The following is a 13273-nucleotide window of genomic DNA, read 5'->3' on the forward strand; positions in this document are numbered from 1 at the left end:
AGTAATATTACAATACTGCTACATAAATATTACACAGGAATGCTACCAAAAATACTTCTGAAGTATTCCGACGAAAATACTAACAATACTACAAAATGCTATTGGGGGGAAAAAAAAAAAAAAAAAAAAAAAAAAACACTACAAGTTACTACAAATTTATGACTACAGCAATACAGAAACTACAAAATGTCCACTATAAATATACTTTTGCTTTTACTATAAAATAAAATTATAGGAATACTACAATACAAAAATTCTGCTACAGGAGTATTAAGAGGGAAATACTCAATATTTACAACTTCAAAAATCATACTATGGAAAAAAATAAATACTGTAGAAATACCACAAAATAAAAATTACTATAAGTTATTGCAAAAATACTACAGAAATGCTACATAAATTATGACTATAGATATACTATAAAACTACAGTAATACTACAAATTTATGACTCCAGAAATACAACTACAAAAACAAATTTCTACGATGGAAAAACAAAATTACTTTTGCATAAATACTGTATAATAAAACTACAAAAATACGGATATAAAAGCTTCTTTGTATCTCTGCCAAGACACCCAAGTAGTATTTTCTTTCAATTTTGTAGTTTTTACTCCGGGTACTAACCAATCATTTCCATCACCGGGGGTTATTGACATTAAGTTGATTTGTACTAATCTGGGACACAGGTTCAGTCATTCCAGCAGATCCTTGAAAAGTCAAAGGCATTGAATTCATTATTCTTAAAAAAAAAAAAAAAAAAAAAAAAAAAGGAAAAAAAGTGAAAAAAAAGGAAAAAAGAGGAAAAAAAGGGAGAAAAGTGAAAAAAAAGAGGAAAAAAAAAGCTTTATATTTTTAAAAGGTCTTAAGTCCAAAATGCGTTTAAAGACAGAGTGTGAGGCGCTATATAAATGCAGACAATTTACATTTAGTGTTGGAGCAATAATGAACTATTCCATCATTTCTTTTAATGGTACTGGAGATACTGGAAAATTGGGTTTAGAAGTCTTTAAAAATGCAATGAAATGCAAACCCTAGACATCAGTATTTGGAATTCAGTTGCCACTCGAATAAGTGCAGAAAACGGACTTTAAACGCTTAACACATTTATTGCAATGCAGAAAAAACGATTCCCAAGCTTATTTTTTGCTGGATCCTTCAAAGAATTCATTACAGGCAACCGTGAGCGCCGCCACCAGAACCACAAATTCCTGAAAGTCCAGTTGCTGGTCTCCGTTCTCATCCAGGTCTGTCATGATTTTGTCCACGGCGGCCGCGTCGCTGCAGCCCTGGTCACAAAAAAACAAAACAAAAAAAAAAGTGTTATGTTTTTTTTGCTGGGGACGCATAGTCTCAAATCAAGCATCCCTGGGACGCAACTTTTTGGACACAAAATTGTCATTACCAGATTCCTTTTTTTTTTTTTTTTTTTAAACAAAGATTTACCGTACTCCAAACTTTGGCCAGCCAGGCAGATCCGCCATTGTTGTTTTGGTCTCGCGGTTCAAAGTTTTTATCTGCACGCCGCGATCGGCAATTGAGATCACGTTATTGTTGTGGTTGTTGAAGGAAGGTTTAAAAAATAAATAAATAAATAAATAAAATAAAATAGGTAATTTCTTCAGTGTCAGTAATAAGTCGAAACTTAATGCAGAAAGTGATAACAAGGGCAATAATTCCGGTACGACAAAAATGGAGAAATTCTTCGGAAGAAAGGAAAACACGTGTGTTGAAGCGAACGATTCGATGAAAGAAAATAAACAAAAGAATACGAGCAAGAAAAGGACTTTTCTGCCAAAATGGACTCAATGATATTCCTGGTGACGCTATGAGGAGGATGATAATGGATTGGACCTTGAGAAGGCATTACAACTGAGGCAGGACAGCAAACCATGAAGAATATATGAACTGAAAAATCTGAAGTGATAACTGCTTTGCATTACCAATAATCTGATGATTAAAACTGAATGAAAATATACATATATAATATATATAATATATAATTATTTCAGCAATATTATTTTGTATAATGTACAATATTCCATGATCCATCCATTATATACACCGCTTGTCCTCAGTAGGGTCGCTGGAGCCCATCCCAGCCATTTTAGGGCAGTGGGCAAGGGACACCCTGAACTGGTTGCAAGCCAGTCGCAGGGCACACAGGGACAGACAACTCATTCGCTCATTCACACCTAGAGACAATTTGGACCGGACAATTATCCTGACATGCATGTTTTTGGAATGTGGGAGGAAACCCGGAAGAAGAAACCCACGCAAGCACGGGGAGAACATGCAAACTCCGCACAGGAAAGTTGGTAGCTGGATTTGAACTCTTAATCTCAGAACTGTGCCGCACACGCACTAACCACCGCGCTGCCAATGTCGAATAGAATGTACAATATTGTGAACTGAAAAATCTGAAGTGATAACTGCTTTGTATTACCAATTAGCCGATTATTAAAACTGAATGAATATATAGATTTATATGATATATTTGTCGCCGATTTACAATTTTAACCTGGACAAGACTCAATTTTGGGGAGCCATAGATCTGTTGGGACCAATGTTCCCTGTCATTTTCCTTAGGGGTCTGAGCGTTCACACAAAGTCGGTGAGCGACGCTTGAAACAACAGTGAGCAACCGTAATCCCAAGTGTGGCAACTAAGTCATGAGCAAACATGTCCAAAACTTGACATCAAGTTACATTTTGTTGAGTTTCCGGCAATGCAAAAAAATGTTTCACTTTTGAATGAATTGACTCATGTACGATGGCCTACAAACGTCGTTTGGTCTTACAATTCTTTCACAAAATATCCATTTCTTTTTATTTCCTGATATCTTTTGTCGCATAATATTAACATTTTTGGGGGCTTATTGAGTCGGTTGCAAGATACAGAACTGTACTTAATCACATTTTTGAGTGGAAGTACAACGTTGGCAACAAGATTCACTTGATATCATTGGAAATGATTTGAATGCAACACAAACTTTCTTTTCAGCTGCTGTGCCAAGTACTTATCACCGGTGGTTTAGTAGGAAAGAATCAGCACCCTCAAAGCTGCGAACCGGGGTCGATTCCAGTTACAAACAGGGATTTTAATCAACCATTGCACTGATTTATACCGTGACTGAATGGACAACCCAACTAATAAACACAAAGAATCCCGCGTCTTATAGTCCAGTGTGCCTTATGTATGAAAATGATATGACTAAAGACTTGGTGAGCCTTATAGTGCAGAAATTACAGTAACCTGTGGTTTGGGCACAAATAATTTGAAAGCAACCCTCCCCATGTCATGTCCTAGTTAGTTCCGCAGAGTGCATTCTGGGAGTCAAAACACTTCCTTCAAGACATCTTTTTTCCGTGTTTTTTTTTTTTCTACTTTTTAAAAAAATACTTTAAAAAAAATCTCATTGGGTTTATTTTTTCACGAGCTGTTATTTTTCTTTGTTCCTACATTTCTTTTGGCTTTTTTTCTAAATTTTTCCTTCTTTTTTTCCTCAGCTTCTCACTACTTTTTCATGTTGGTATTTTTTTTCTTTTTGTTCTATTCCCCCCCTTCTTTTAAGTCATTTTGTGCATAGTTTTACATCATATTTTGTCATGTTGGGATGAAAGAAGCAAAAACAACCCGAAGAGCCGTTTAGGACCCAAAAGAGTCGGTTCCTTTTCGGGAGCCGAGCCGAAGAAGCCGGTTCTCGACCAACTCTACTAACTTTACTCAACTTCGTTCTACTTCGACTCGACTTCAAAATACCGCATTTTCGGGGGAACCCGTGTATTTTGACCTTCATGCACTGTAACTTTGACTTAATTGGCTTCTTAATTAACAATTTTGAGCCCTGATTTTTGTGCGCCAGCTAGATTTTCTTGTGCGCAGAGAATGTGCAGCTTCGAGGGAACACTGGTTGGGACCCATAGATTTGAGCATGCGAGTCCCATCACTTTTCAAAGTTCAAATAAACACTGAAAAGGGCTCGCGTTCAGGACCAGGATTTGGAAAACCAGACCGGAATACGAGCGTCTCACCGCCATGATATCGGAGAGTTCCTCCTGAAGGAGCGTCTTGAGCTCGGCTTTGCTCAACTTGTGCTTGTCGCCCTCTTTGGCCGAGTACGAGTGGAAGATGGTGATGAGACCCTGGATGGCCTTCTCCAGCCGACGGCTCATTTTCTCCACTTGTTCTGTGTCTGCCAGACGGGAGTGAAAAACAGGAAAGAATTTGTAATCCATTACAACCACACTGCAGTATCGCTAATTAGAATCACAGGAAACATCAAGAGCATTGGTTTACAAGCGCGTGATGAGATTACAGATGACATTTTGCAGCAAGATTACCTGGTTAGTCTGGCACGCCACTTCAAAAGGTATCTTAATTTGAAAAATCATTTCTCTCATGCCATGAGGCTCTTGAACTCCACCCGGGGGAGTCAGTCAAGTCATTTGGGCGGCAGAGCGCTTGTTTTGGGATCAAGGGATCCCAGTTCGAATCCCGGTTACATGTCGAAGTGTCCTTGGGTAAGACACTGAACCCCTCATACCCCCAATAAGCAGGTTAGAGTCTTACATGGCCGCTATTGGGAAATGTGGAGCACATTGTAAAGCGCTTTGGGAAGTCATTGACTTGAAAAGCGTTATAGATATGCAGATCATTATTTCATTTTTATTTGTGACGCCCTTAATCACAAAGAGTCTCAAAAGGGCTGCACAGGTTAATTTTCAGACTTATTTCATCATCCCCTGATCTGGAACCAACATGAGGGCAAGGAAAAACTCACAAAGTAAAAGCCCATATTTGAACATCACCCTATTTGTATTAATGTAGCACTATTTAAATACTCTATATCACAGGTGTCAAACAGGCGGCCCGCGGGCCAGATCAGGCCCGCTAAGGGATTAAATCTGGCCCGCGAGATAAGACCCAGAGAAGCACAAGAAAAAAAACAAGCTGCAGGTTGAAATATGTCAACTTGATGTTGCCAAAGCCAGGTGCCTCGAACAAAGACACTATACTTGTATTTTTCTCTCTCTCTTTTTCTCTTCCTTTATTGCCCTTTGTCTCTTTCTCTCTGTGTCTTTTAACCTCTTTTGCTCTAACTTCCTTTTTCCCTATTCTCTCTTCATACCCTTCACACTTTCCTTCTGTCTTTCCATTTCTCTTTGGATTTTTTTCTTCCTCTCCCTTTCTTTCCCCCCCCTCACGAGTTTTTCTTTTGTTTCTCACGCTCTCTCCCTCTCTCTTTTTCTTTATTTGTCCCGCCCTCTCTCCTTTTCCCTCCCTCTTTCTCTTATTTCTTGATCTCTCTTTCTTTCTCTTTAATCTACTCGTCCGGCCCCCTACAGAATGTTTGTTCTATCGTGTGGCCCCCAGAGTTCAAAAGAGTTGGACACCCCTGATCTATAGCAACACGTTATATAGTGTTTTTATGTATCCATTTCTTTTATTTTCAACAAGGATACTGCTGGAAGTCTGAATTTCCCTACAGGGGATGAATAAAGTATCGATCACTCTAATAAAGTATAAATAAATAATGTACCATAATATACAAATGGGACTAAATTGCTAGGAAATGTTTTATTGAAAAATCATGGACCGTTTAGATGGCACAGAACGGATTAATGACTTTACCATTATTTCTTATTGGAAAAATGTATTCAGACTTGGACCACCAACTAGAAAAACGAGTTTTGAAATCTGAGCGCTCAATTGTCGAGTTTTACAAACACGACACAGTTACCAAAAAGAATCTTCCTTATTTTAGTCCGAGAAGGCACGAATATTCATGTCATTGCAGTTTTTGGACGAGGTTAATGCAAGTCGGAGTTAAAGTACAACGCAAAAGGGTAACATTTAGTACGGTATACGCTGAAAAGTCGCTTGTTCAATCATTTGTTTGACTAGAAATGGTGCAAATAGATATTTTGTAGGGGAAAATTGGCCCAGTAAATACGTTAATTACATCTACCGTATTTTCCGCACCGGGTTATAGGGCGCACCCCGAAAAAATAGTTTTTGGTCCTATTTTTGACATACATAAGGCGCACCGGATTATAAGGCGCTACAATGGGAACGTCGACAAAACAGTCAGATAGTTCAGTCCAACTGATTACCCCCTTAACATTCCCAAAGCTTGCAAAGAAGCAAATACGTGTCGGATGCGGTGTCCGTACGATGTCACTCAAATGCATCCTTCGGAAGGTTAAAGTCTTGGGATTCAAGAAATGCCAACCATTCCTTAGTTTCTATTTCCTTTTCCGCTCGCAACTTGTGCATATGACAATAAACACTTAGAATTGAGTTGAATTTAAAAATAGACACTCCATTCCATCCATTATCTGCACCGCTTATCACAGAAACATCGAGTTCAGTCTGAAACAAGATACTGGGAAAATATATAGCCGGAGTAGCTCACCGAAGTCGTTGTGATCATAATAATGTGCAGCCGTGGTCCTCATATCCGTGAGTTTAGTAAATCCAGGAGAATAAAATGTTTACAAATACAGTATAGTAAAAAATGCTTTCTGTATGCCGTCAGCCACGTGCTATAAACAGTCATCTTTTTCGGCCAATTGCAGGCTTTGTTTTGCCGTTTAAGCCAATGCCAGCCTGGAAATGATAAAAAGGATCCGCCCCTTGACCTCCGAATAACTTTAGCCAATAGTGATCGATTCAAATGATGGACACATTGGTTAGCCAATGAAACTCCGGTAAATAAATCCCAGCATACACGGCGGACTACTTGGCGTTCAGGGGAAAATCGAGTCGGCGGCTGCAAGTTAGTTGAAAGAATTTGCAAATTAATTTTGTTCCATAAATAAGGTGCGCCTTATAGTGCGGAAAATACGGTATTTTACACAAAAAAATAAGCAACTAAAGGATTTTATACATTTCACTATAAAAGGATGATTGACTCAGTTTAATGCAATGAAGATTCTCACTGAGTGGGCTTAAGTTCAATGTACAAGGTCAGGCTGTCCGAAATGCATAATACTTTGTCAAGGGAATTTTGATAACAGGACTCATGGAGAATGTTGGGCGCAAAACTGCTTGGCACGCCCATGGGAGGAGCCGAAACGCCAACATTTTGGTAAAACGGTATAGTTTAATAATTCAACACAATAATAATTTCTGTGCTTGTGTTTTTTTTTTTCTAAACCAAATATTCCTCGGCTGCACAAGTGGGCTCAAAAATGACTATGCGTTATTATAGTGTCACCTATTAATATGTTTACAACATGCCATTTTCCCCACCCCAATGGGAAAGGGTTTGTACTGCTAGTTCATGCATCCAAGGGTTAATAATTACCAAGTGTTTAAGAAACTTATGTGGTAGGTGACAAATAGCTGGATAATCCTCAATGCCTTTTGTTAAATCGAAGTTATAATTTCACAGCCCGAGTTTAAAAACAGTTACTATTTGAGTTTTTTTTGGGGGGTGCGAGGGGGAATACAACCAGGGCTGGGTAGGGTTACTTTTGGATGACTAATACCAAATATGCTAATAAAAGACAAAAACTAAATAGGAATAAAATGACTCACCTTTGTGCAGGCTTGGGAAGTAACTGAATACATGGAACGGCAAAAATAATGTTGGCAAGCTGTTTGGATTTTGTTTCTGTCGCATTTGATGTTCGTTTTGCCGGAGATCAAAGAGATCAAAGCCAGAAGAGAAAGCTTACCATGTGTTGTGAGTCATCATTTGATTCATATTGAGTTTCTTTTGTCTTTTATTAGCATATTTGGTATCGGAGTCATCCAAAAGTCATCAAGTTAAAGTAACCCTACCCAACCCTGAATACAACCATGTAATATCTATACATTTAAATGAATATTGGAGATTTTTGCCCGTCACAAATGACACTTTCACACAGGCCTCAAACTGGAATTGTCAGGCCACCATTCACTCCTGAGCAACGTTCCCTCTAAGCTGAGCACTACCCAGAGCTTTTCCGCGCACAAGAAAATCTAGCCAGCTCACAAAAATCAGGGCTCGAAATTGCTAATTGAGTCAAAGTTACAGTGCATGAAGGTCAAAATACAAGGGTTCCCCTGACGCGGTGTTCTAAATGCGGTATTTGGAAGTCAAGGTCGAAGTAGAAGGAAGTCGAGTAAAGTCAGTAGAATTTTTCGAGAACCGGCTTCTTCGGCTCGGCTCACTAAAATGAACCAGCTCTTCATGTTTTTGCTTCTTTCATCCCTACATGACCAAATATTATGCAAGATTATGGACAAAATGACTTAAAGGAAGGGGGAATAGAACAAAACAGAAAAAAATACAAAAATGAAAAAGTCAAATGCTGAGAAGAGAAAAAGTAAAAAAAGTAAATAGAGAACAAAAAGAATAGAGTAACAGCTAGGAATACAGATACTTTTAAAGGAATTAAGAAAAAAACAGGGAAAAAAGAAGAAAAAGTCGATCTTGTTGCCAACTTTGTACTTCCACTCAAAAATGTGATTAAATAAAGTTCTGTATCTTGCAACTGACTCAATAAGCCTCCCAAAATGTTAGTATTATGCGACTAAAGATACCAGGAAAAAAAATAAATGGTAATCTTGTAAAAGAATTTAGACGTTTGTAGGCCGTACAACCTTTGCAATAATACATTACTCAATAATTTAAAAGTGATTTTTTTTTTTTTTTTGCATTGCCGGAAACTCAGCAAAATGTAACTTGATGTCAAGTTTTGGACATCAAGTTACATTGCCACACTTGGGATTGCCGTTGCTCACTGTTGTTTCAAGCGTTGCTCACCGACTTTGCGTGAACGCTCAGACCCGTAAGGAAAATGACAGGGAACATTGCTCCCGAGTGTTTTTATTCACACAAAATCCAATAAAATAGAATATTACCGCCACTGCATGCTTTCAAGCAGCAACACAGCATCCTGCAATCACATGACCACACCGAGTTAGCTCCAATAGCAACAATCGACATTGGCCGGCGTCAATTTTATGGTTTAGTGAAAATTTCTTGCTCATGCCATGAGGCTCTTTAACTCCATCCGGGGGGAGCAAAAGCCCATATTAAACCCCACATTTGCCTATTACCCTGTTTTTATGACAGTGTGTATTTTATGTAGCACTATTCAAATACTCCATAGCAAAACATATTGGATATTTTTGTATTCTATATCTTTATATTTTTATTTTTCAACACAAGGATACTGCCGGAAGTGTGAATCTCCCTCCGAAGGCAGCAGGTCTCCTACGAGACGTTTTGTCCACAGGTTGGCACCGGTAAGGGACACCCGAGAAGCGGCGACGTAGGGGGGCAGTGTCGGAAACGAGGAGTCGTATCACCTCGGAATAAAAGAATGGAAAAAGCGGCAGGTGACCCCCCCCCTGTAGCGAGCTACCTGGACACCACCTGAAGATTTCAATCGGCTCTCACAAATATATACTCTGGATCTCCTAATTTCAGTACTTCATTTATCTAGTAATCGCTACACTTTCAGAATCTTCACCCAAATTTGTCTAAGGCACGGATGTCGAACTGGATATGGACTGTTTGTGAGGAAGGCTGGATCAGTTAAAGTACGTCGACGCCATTTTTTTTTTTATTTATTTATTTTTTTTTAACCAATACAACATTTAGCCAGGGTTGGTTAGGGTTACTTTCAATGACTTTTGGATAACTCCAATACCAAATATGCCAATAAAAGACAAAAGAAACGAATTATGAATACAGTGGGACCTCGCTACTTTGCAGCCCTAAAAAAAAAATAATAAAATAAACTTAAATAAAATTATATATATATATATATATATTATATATATATATATTTTTTTTTTTAAAGCATTTTTGAAGGGGCGTCGCTATATTGAAATTTTCACTTTTCGTGGGTGGTTTTGGTCCCGATTAACCAGGTTTAAAAAAATAAAATATAATAATAAATTAAAAAAAAAAGAAAAACATTTTTAAGGTGCGCCGCTACTTTGCGGATGGTTTTGGTCCCCATTAAGCGTGATAACCGAGGTCCCACTGTAAAATGATGACTCACAACACGTGGTAAGCTTTCTCTCCTGGCTTTGATCTCCGGCAAAACGAACATAAAATGCAGGGTTGGGTAGGGTTACTTTAACTGGATTACTTTCAATGACTTTTGGATGACTCCAATACCAAATATGCTAATAAAAGACAAAAGAAACTAAATATGGACAAAATGATGACTCACAACACGTGGTAAGCTTTCTCTCCTGGCTTTGATCTCCGGCAAAACTAACATCAAATGCGACAGAAACAAAATGAAAATCAATCCAAACAGCTTGCCAACATAATTTTTACTGTTCCATTACTCCAAGCCTGCACAAAATGTAGTCATTTTATTCCTATTTAGTTTTTTTTGTCTTTTATTAGCATATTTGCTATTGGAGTAATCCCCAAAAAATTGAAGGTAATCCAGTTAAAGTAACCCTACCTAACCCTGCATTTAGCCTACATTAGTAACTAGTGGGTAGCACAGCGGCGCAGTGGTTAGCGCGTGTGCGGCACAGTTCTGAGGTCATGAGATTGAAACTTCCTGTGCGGAGTTTGCATGTTCTCCCCGTGCTTGCGTGGGTTTCCTCCGGGCACTCCGGTTTTCTCCCACATTCCGAAGACATGCATTTCAGGTGGATTGGCCGGTCCAAATTGTCCCTAGGTGTAAATCAGTGAGCTAATTTTCTGTCCCTGTGATTGGCTGGCAACCGGTTCAGGGTGTCCCCTGCCCACTGCCCGGAAATGGGCTCCAGCACCCCCACGACCCTACTGAGGATAAGCGGTGCAAATAATGGATGGATGAGATTAGTCGAGTGATTGCAGTTTTACACCTCGACCAATTCACCACGCCATACAAACTGCAACACTGCCCTTTTTTATTCTTTTTCGACTAAAACGTACCTTTGTAGAGAAGGTTTTTATTCTACTGTATAATATAAAGAGAAATACAGACACGGCTATTAGTACCGTCATTTGTTTCTCTTCTGTTTCAAAAATAACACCAATTTTTTTAATCACCTCTTGGTAACAGTTATTATTGAGAAAAAAAAAAGGATCCTTGGAAAGAATTTGGCTTATTTTTAAAAATAACGTCCATAGAAATGATAGACTTCAATTTATGGTCGGCTTAATCCTACCTGCAGGCCTGGTCTAAGGCACAGGTGTCAAAGAGGTGGCCCGCGAGACAACACTCAGAGAAGCGCAAGAGAAAAACGAGCTGCAGGTTGAAATATGTCCACTTGAAGTTGCCAAAGCCAGGTGCCTCCAACAAAGACACTGTACTTATATTTAGTTCTCTCTCTCTCCCACCCTGACTCTTTTTCTCTTCCTCTCTCTGTCTTTTAACCTCTTTTGCTCCAACTTCCTTTCTCTCCCTCTTCCTACCCTTTGTGCTTTCTCTTTTCTCTCCTTCTGTCTTTCTATTTCTCTTTGGATTTCTTCCTCTCCCTTTCTTTTCCCCCTCTCTCATGACTTTATCTCTTGTTTCTCATGCTCTCTCCCTCTCTTTGTCCCGCCCTCTCTCTTATTTCTTTGTCTCTTTTTCTTTCTCTTTAATCTACTAGTCCGGCCCCCTGGTCTAAAGCATTTCAAGCTAGTGGTTCAAACTTTAACATCACTTTTGCCATTTTGTTAAAATACACCTCTTAAAACAAATGAAATATGTTATAGAAACGTATATAAAATACATTATAAACATTACGGTATTAGGTATGGTGAAATATCAGATTGTGCGATTTAGTTTTAAATATTTCATTTCAGCGCCTTTGCATATACATACATATTTTTTTCACTCATTGACCCTTTAAAACTGACAATATATTATTATATTGTAACTAGGGTTGGGTGGGGTTATTTTAACTGGATTACTTTCAATGACTTTTGGATGACTCCAATTCCAAATATGCTAATAAAAGACAAAAGAAACTAAATAGGAATAAAATGACTCCATTTTGTGCAGGCTAGGGGAGTAACGGAATACATGGAACGGCAAAAAGCTGTTTGGATTGATTTTCATTTTGTTTCTGTCACATTTGATGTTCGTTTTGCCGGAGATCAAAGGGATCAAAGCCAGGAGAGAAAGCTTACCACGTGTTGCGAGTCATCATTTTATTCCTATTTAGTTTCTTTTGTCTTTTCTGAAATGATCTGCATTTATATAGCGCTTTTCAAGTCAATGACTTCCCAAAGCGCTTTACATTGTGCTTCACATTTCCCAATAGCGGCCGTGATCTGTGCAGCCATGTAAGGCACTAACCTGCTTATTGGGGGTAATTGGGGGTTCAATGTCTTACCCAAGGACACTTCGACATGTAACACGGACAAGCCGGGATTCGAACTGGGATCCCTTAATCCTAAAACGATCGCTCTACCTCCTGAGCTACTGCCGCCCCTCTTAGCATATTTGGTATTGGAGTCATCCAAAAGTCATTGAAAGTAATCCAGTTAAAGTAACCCTACCCAACCCTGCATTTGATATTCGTTTTGCCAGAGATCAAAGGGACCAAAGCCAGGAGAGAAAGCTTACCACGTGTTGTGAGTCATCATTTGATTCATATTTAGTTTGTTTTTTTATTAGCATATTTGGTATCGGAGTAATCCAAAAGTCATTGAAAGTAATCCTACCTAACCCTGATTGTAACATTTCAATGGCGCGACAATATTAAAGTGGCATAATAATGGTCCGTTATTATTCACATAATAAAAATATAACATAACATTATATAATATAAAAAGAAAAATATAACATATTATATAATATAAAAAGAAAAATATAACATATGTATGTATGTATATATATATATATATATATGTATATATGAGTCAAAGCCAGCCAGTTCTACTAAAACAAAGTGAAACATTGTAAATTTCGTTTCTTACCTCATACAGGAAGAAGCTGCCACTTCATTTGACGCCTTAACAGTACACCTTCTAAAACGGACACATTTTAAAACCATTTTGTTTCTTTTTATGAATCAAATGAGCCCCAAAACTCACCCGACGTCGCCGTCATCAAGCTCGAGTGAATTCAGCTGGCGACTCATCAATCGTGCCTTCTTCTCACCTGCGCTCGATCCATCGTCTCTTTGACCACAGCGACCCCTTTGGCCGTTGGTGGTAATGCGGCGAAGAGAAACAGGCCTGTCAAAGAGAAAAAGAAAGGACAAAAGGGAGAGAATGAAGACAGGACAAAAGGAAGAGAGAATGAAAGAAGCAAAGAAGAAAAAAAGGCAACAAGAAAAAATAAAAAGAAGAAAAAAAGGCAACAAGAAAAAATAAAAAGAAGAGAGAG

General features: G+C 38.5%; 1 protein-coding gene across 2 annotated transcripts; it reads right to left on the minus strand.

The window, feature by feature from the left end:
- Positions 1 to 1088: 1088 nt before the first annotated feature.
- On the minus strand, positions 1089 to 13061 carry s100a1 (S100 calcium binding protein A1). Of its 2 annotated transcripts, XM_088328152.1 has the most exons (5): positions 12979 to 13054; positions 12862 to 12912; positions 8856 to 8890; positions 4034 to 4194; positions 1089 to 1288 (listed from the first exon to the last, which is right to left on the minus strand). In XM_088328152.1, the coding sequence occupies exons 1-5, from the start codon at positions 13023 to 13025 to the stop codon at positions 1139 to 1141; spliced, it is 444 nt and encodes a 147-aa protein (XP_088184278.1). In that variant the 5' UTR covers positions 13026 to 13054; the 3' UTR covers positions 1089 to 1138. The 2 variants fall into 2 exon arrangements, with proteins under 2 accessions (XP_088184278.1, XP_088184279.1); XM_088328153.1 differs by lacking the exon at positions 8856 to 8890 and having other exon boundaries at positions 12979 to 13061.
- Positions 13062 to 13273: the final 212 nt, after the last annotated feature.

Source organism: Urocampus carinirostris, chromosome 2 (genome assembly GCF_059441175.1).
Source record: "Urocampus carinirostris isolate Australia breed hairy pipefish chromosome 2, RoL_Ucar_1.0, whole genome shotgun sequence".
Classification (NCBI taxonomy): Eukaryota; Metazoa; Chordata; class Actinopteri; order Syngnathiformes; family Syngnathidae; genus Urocampus; species Urocampus carinirostris.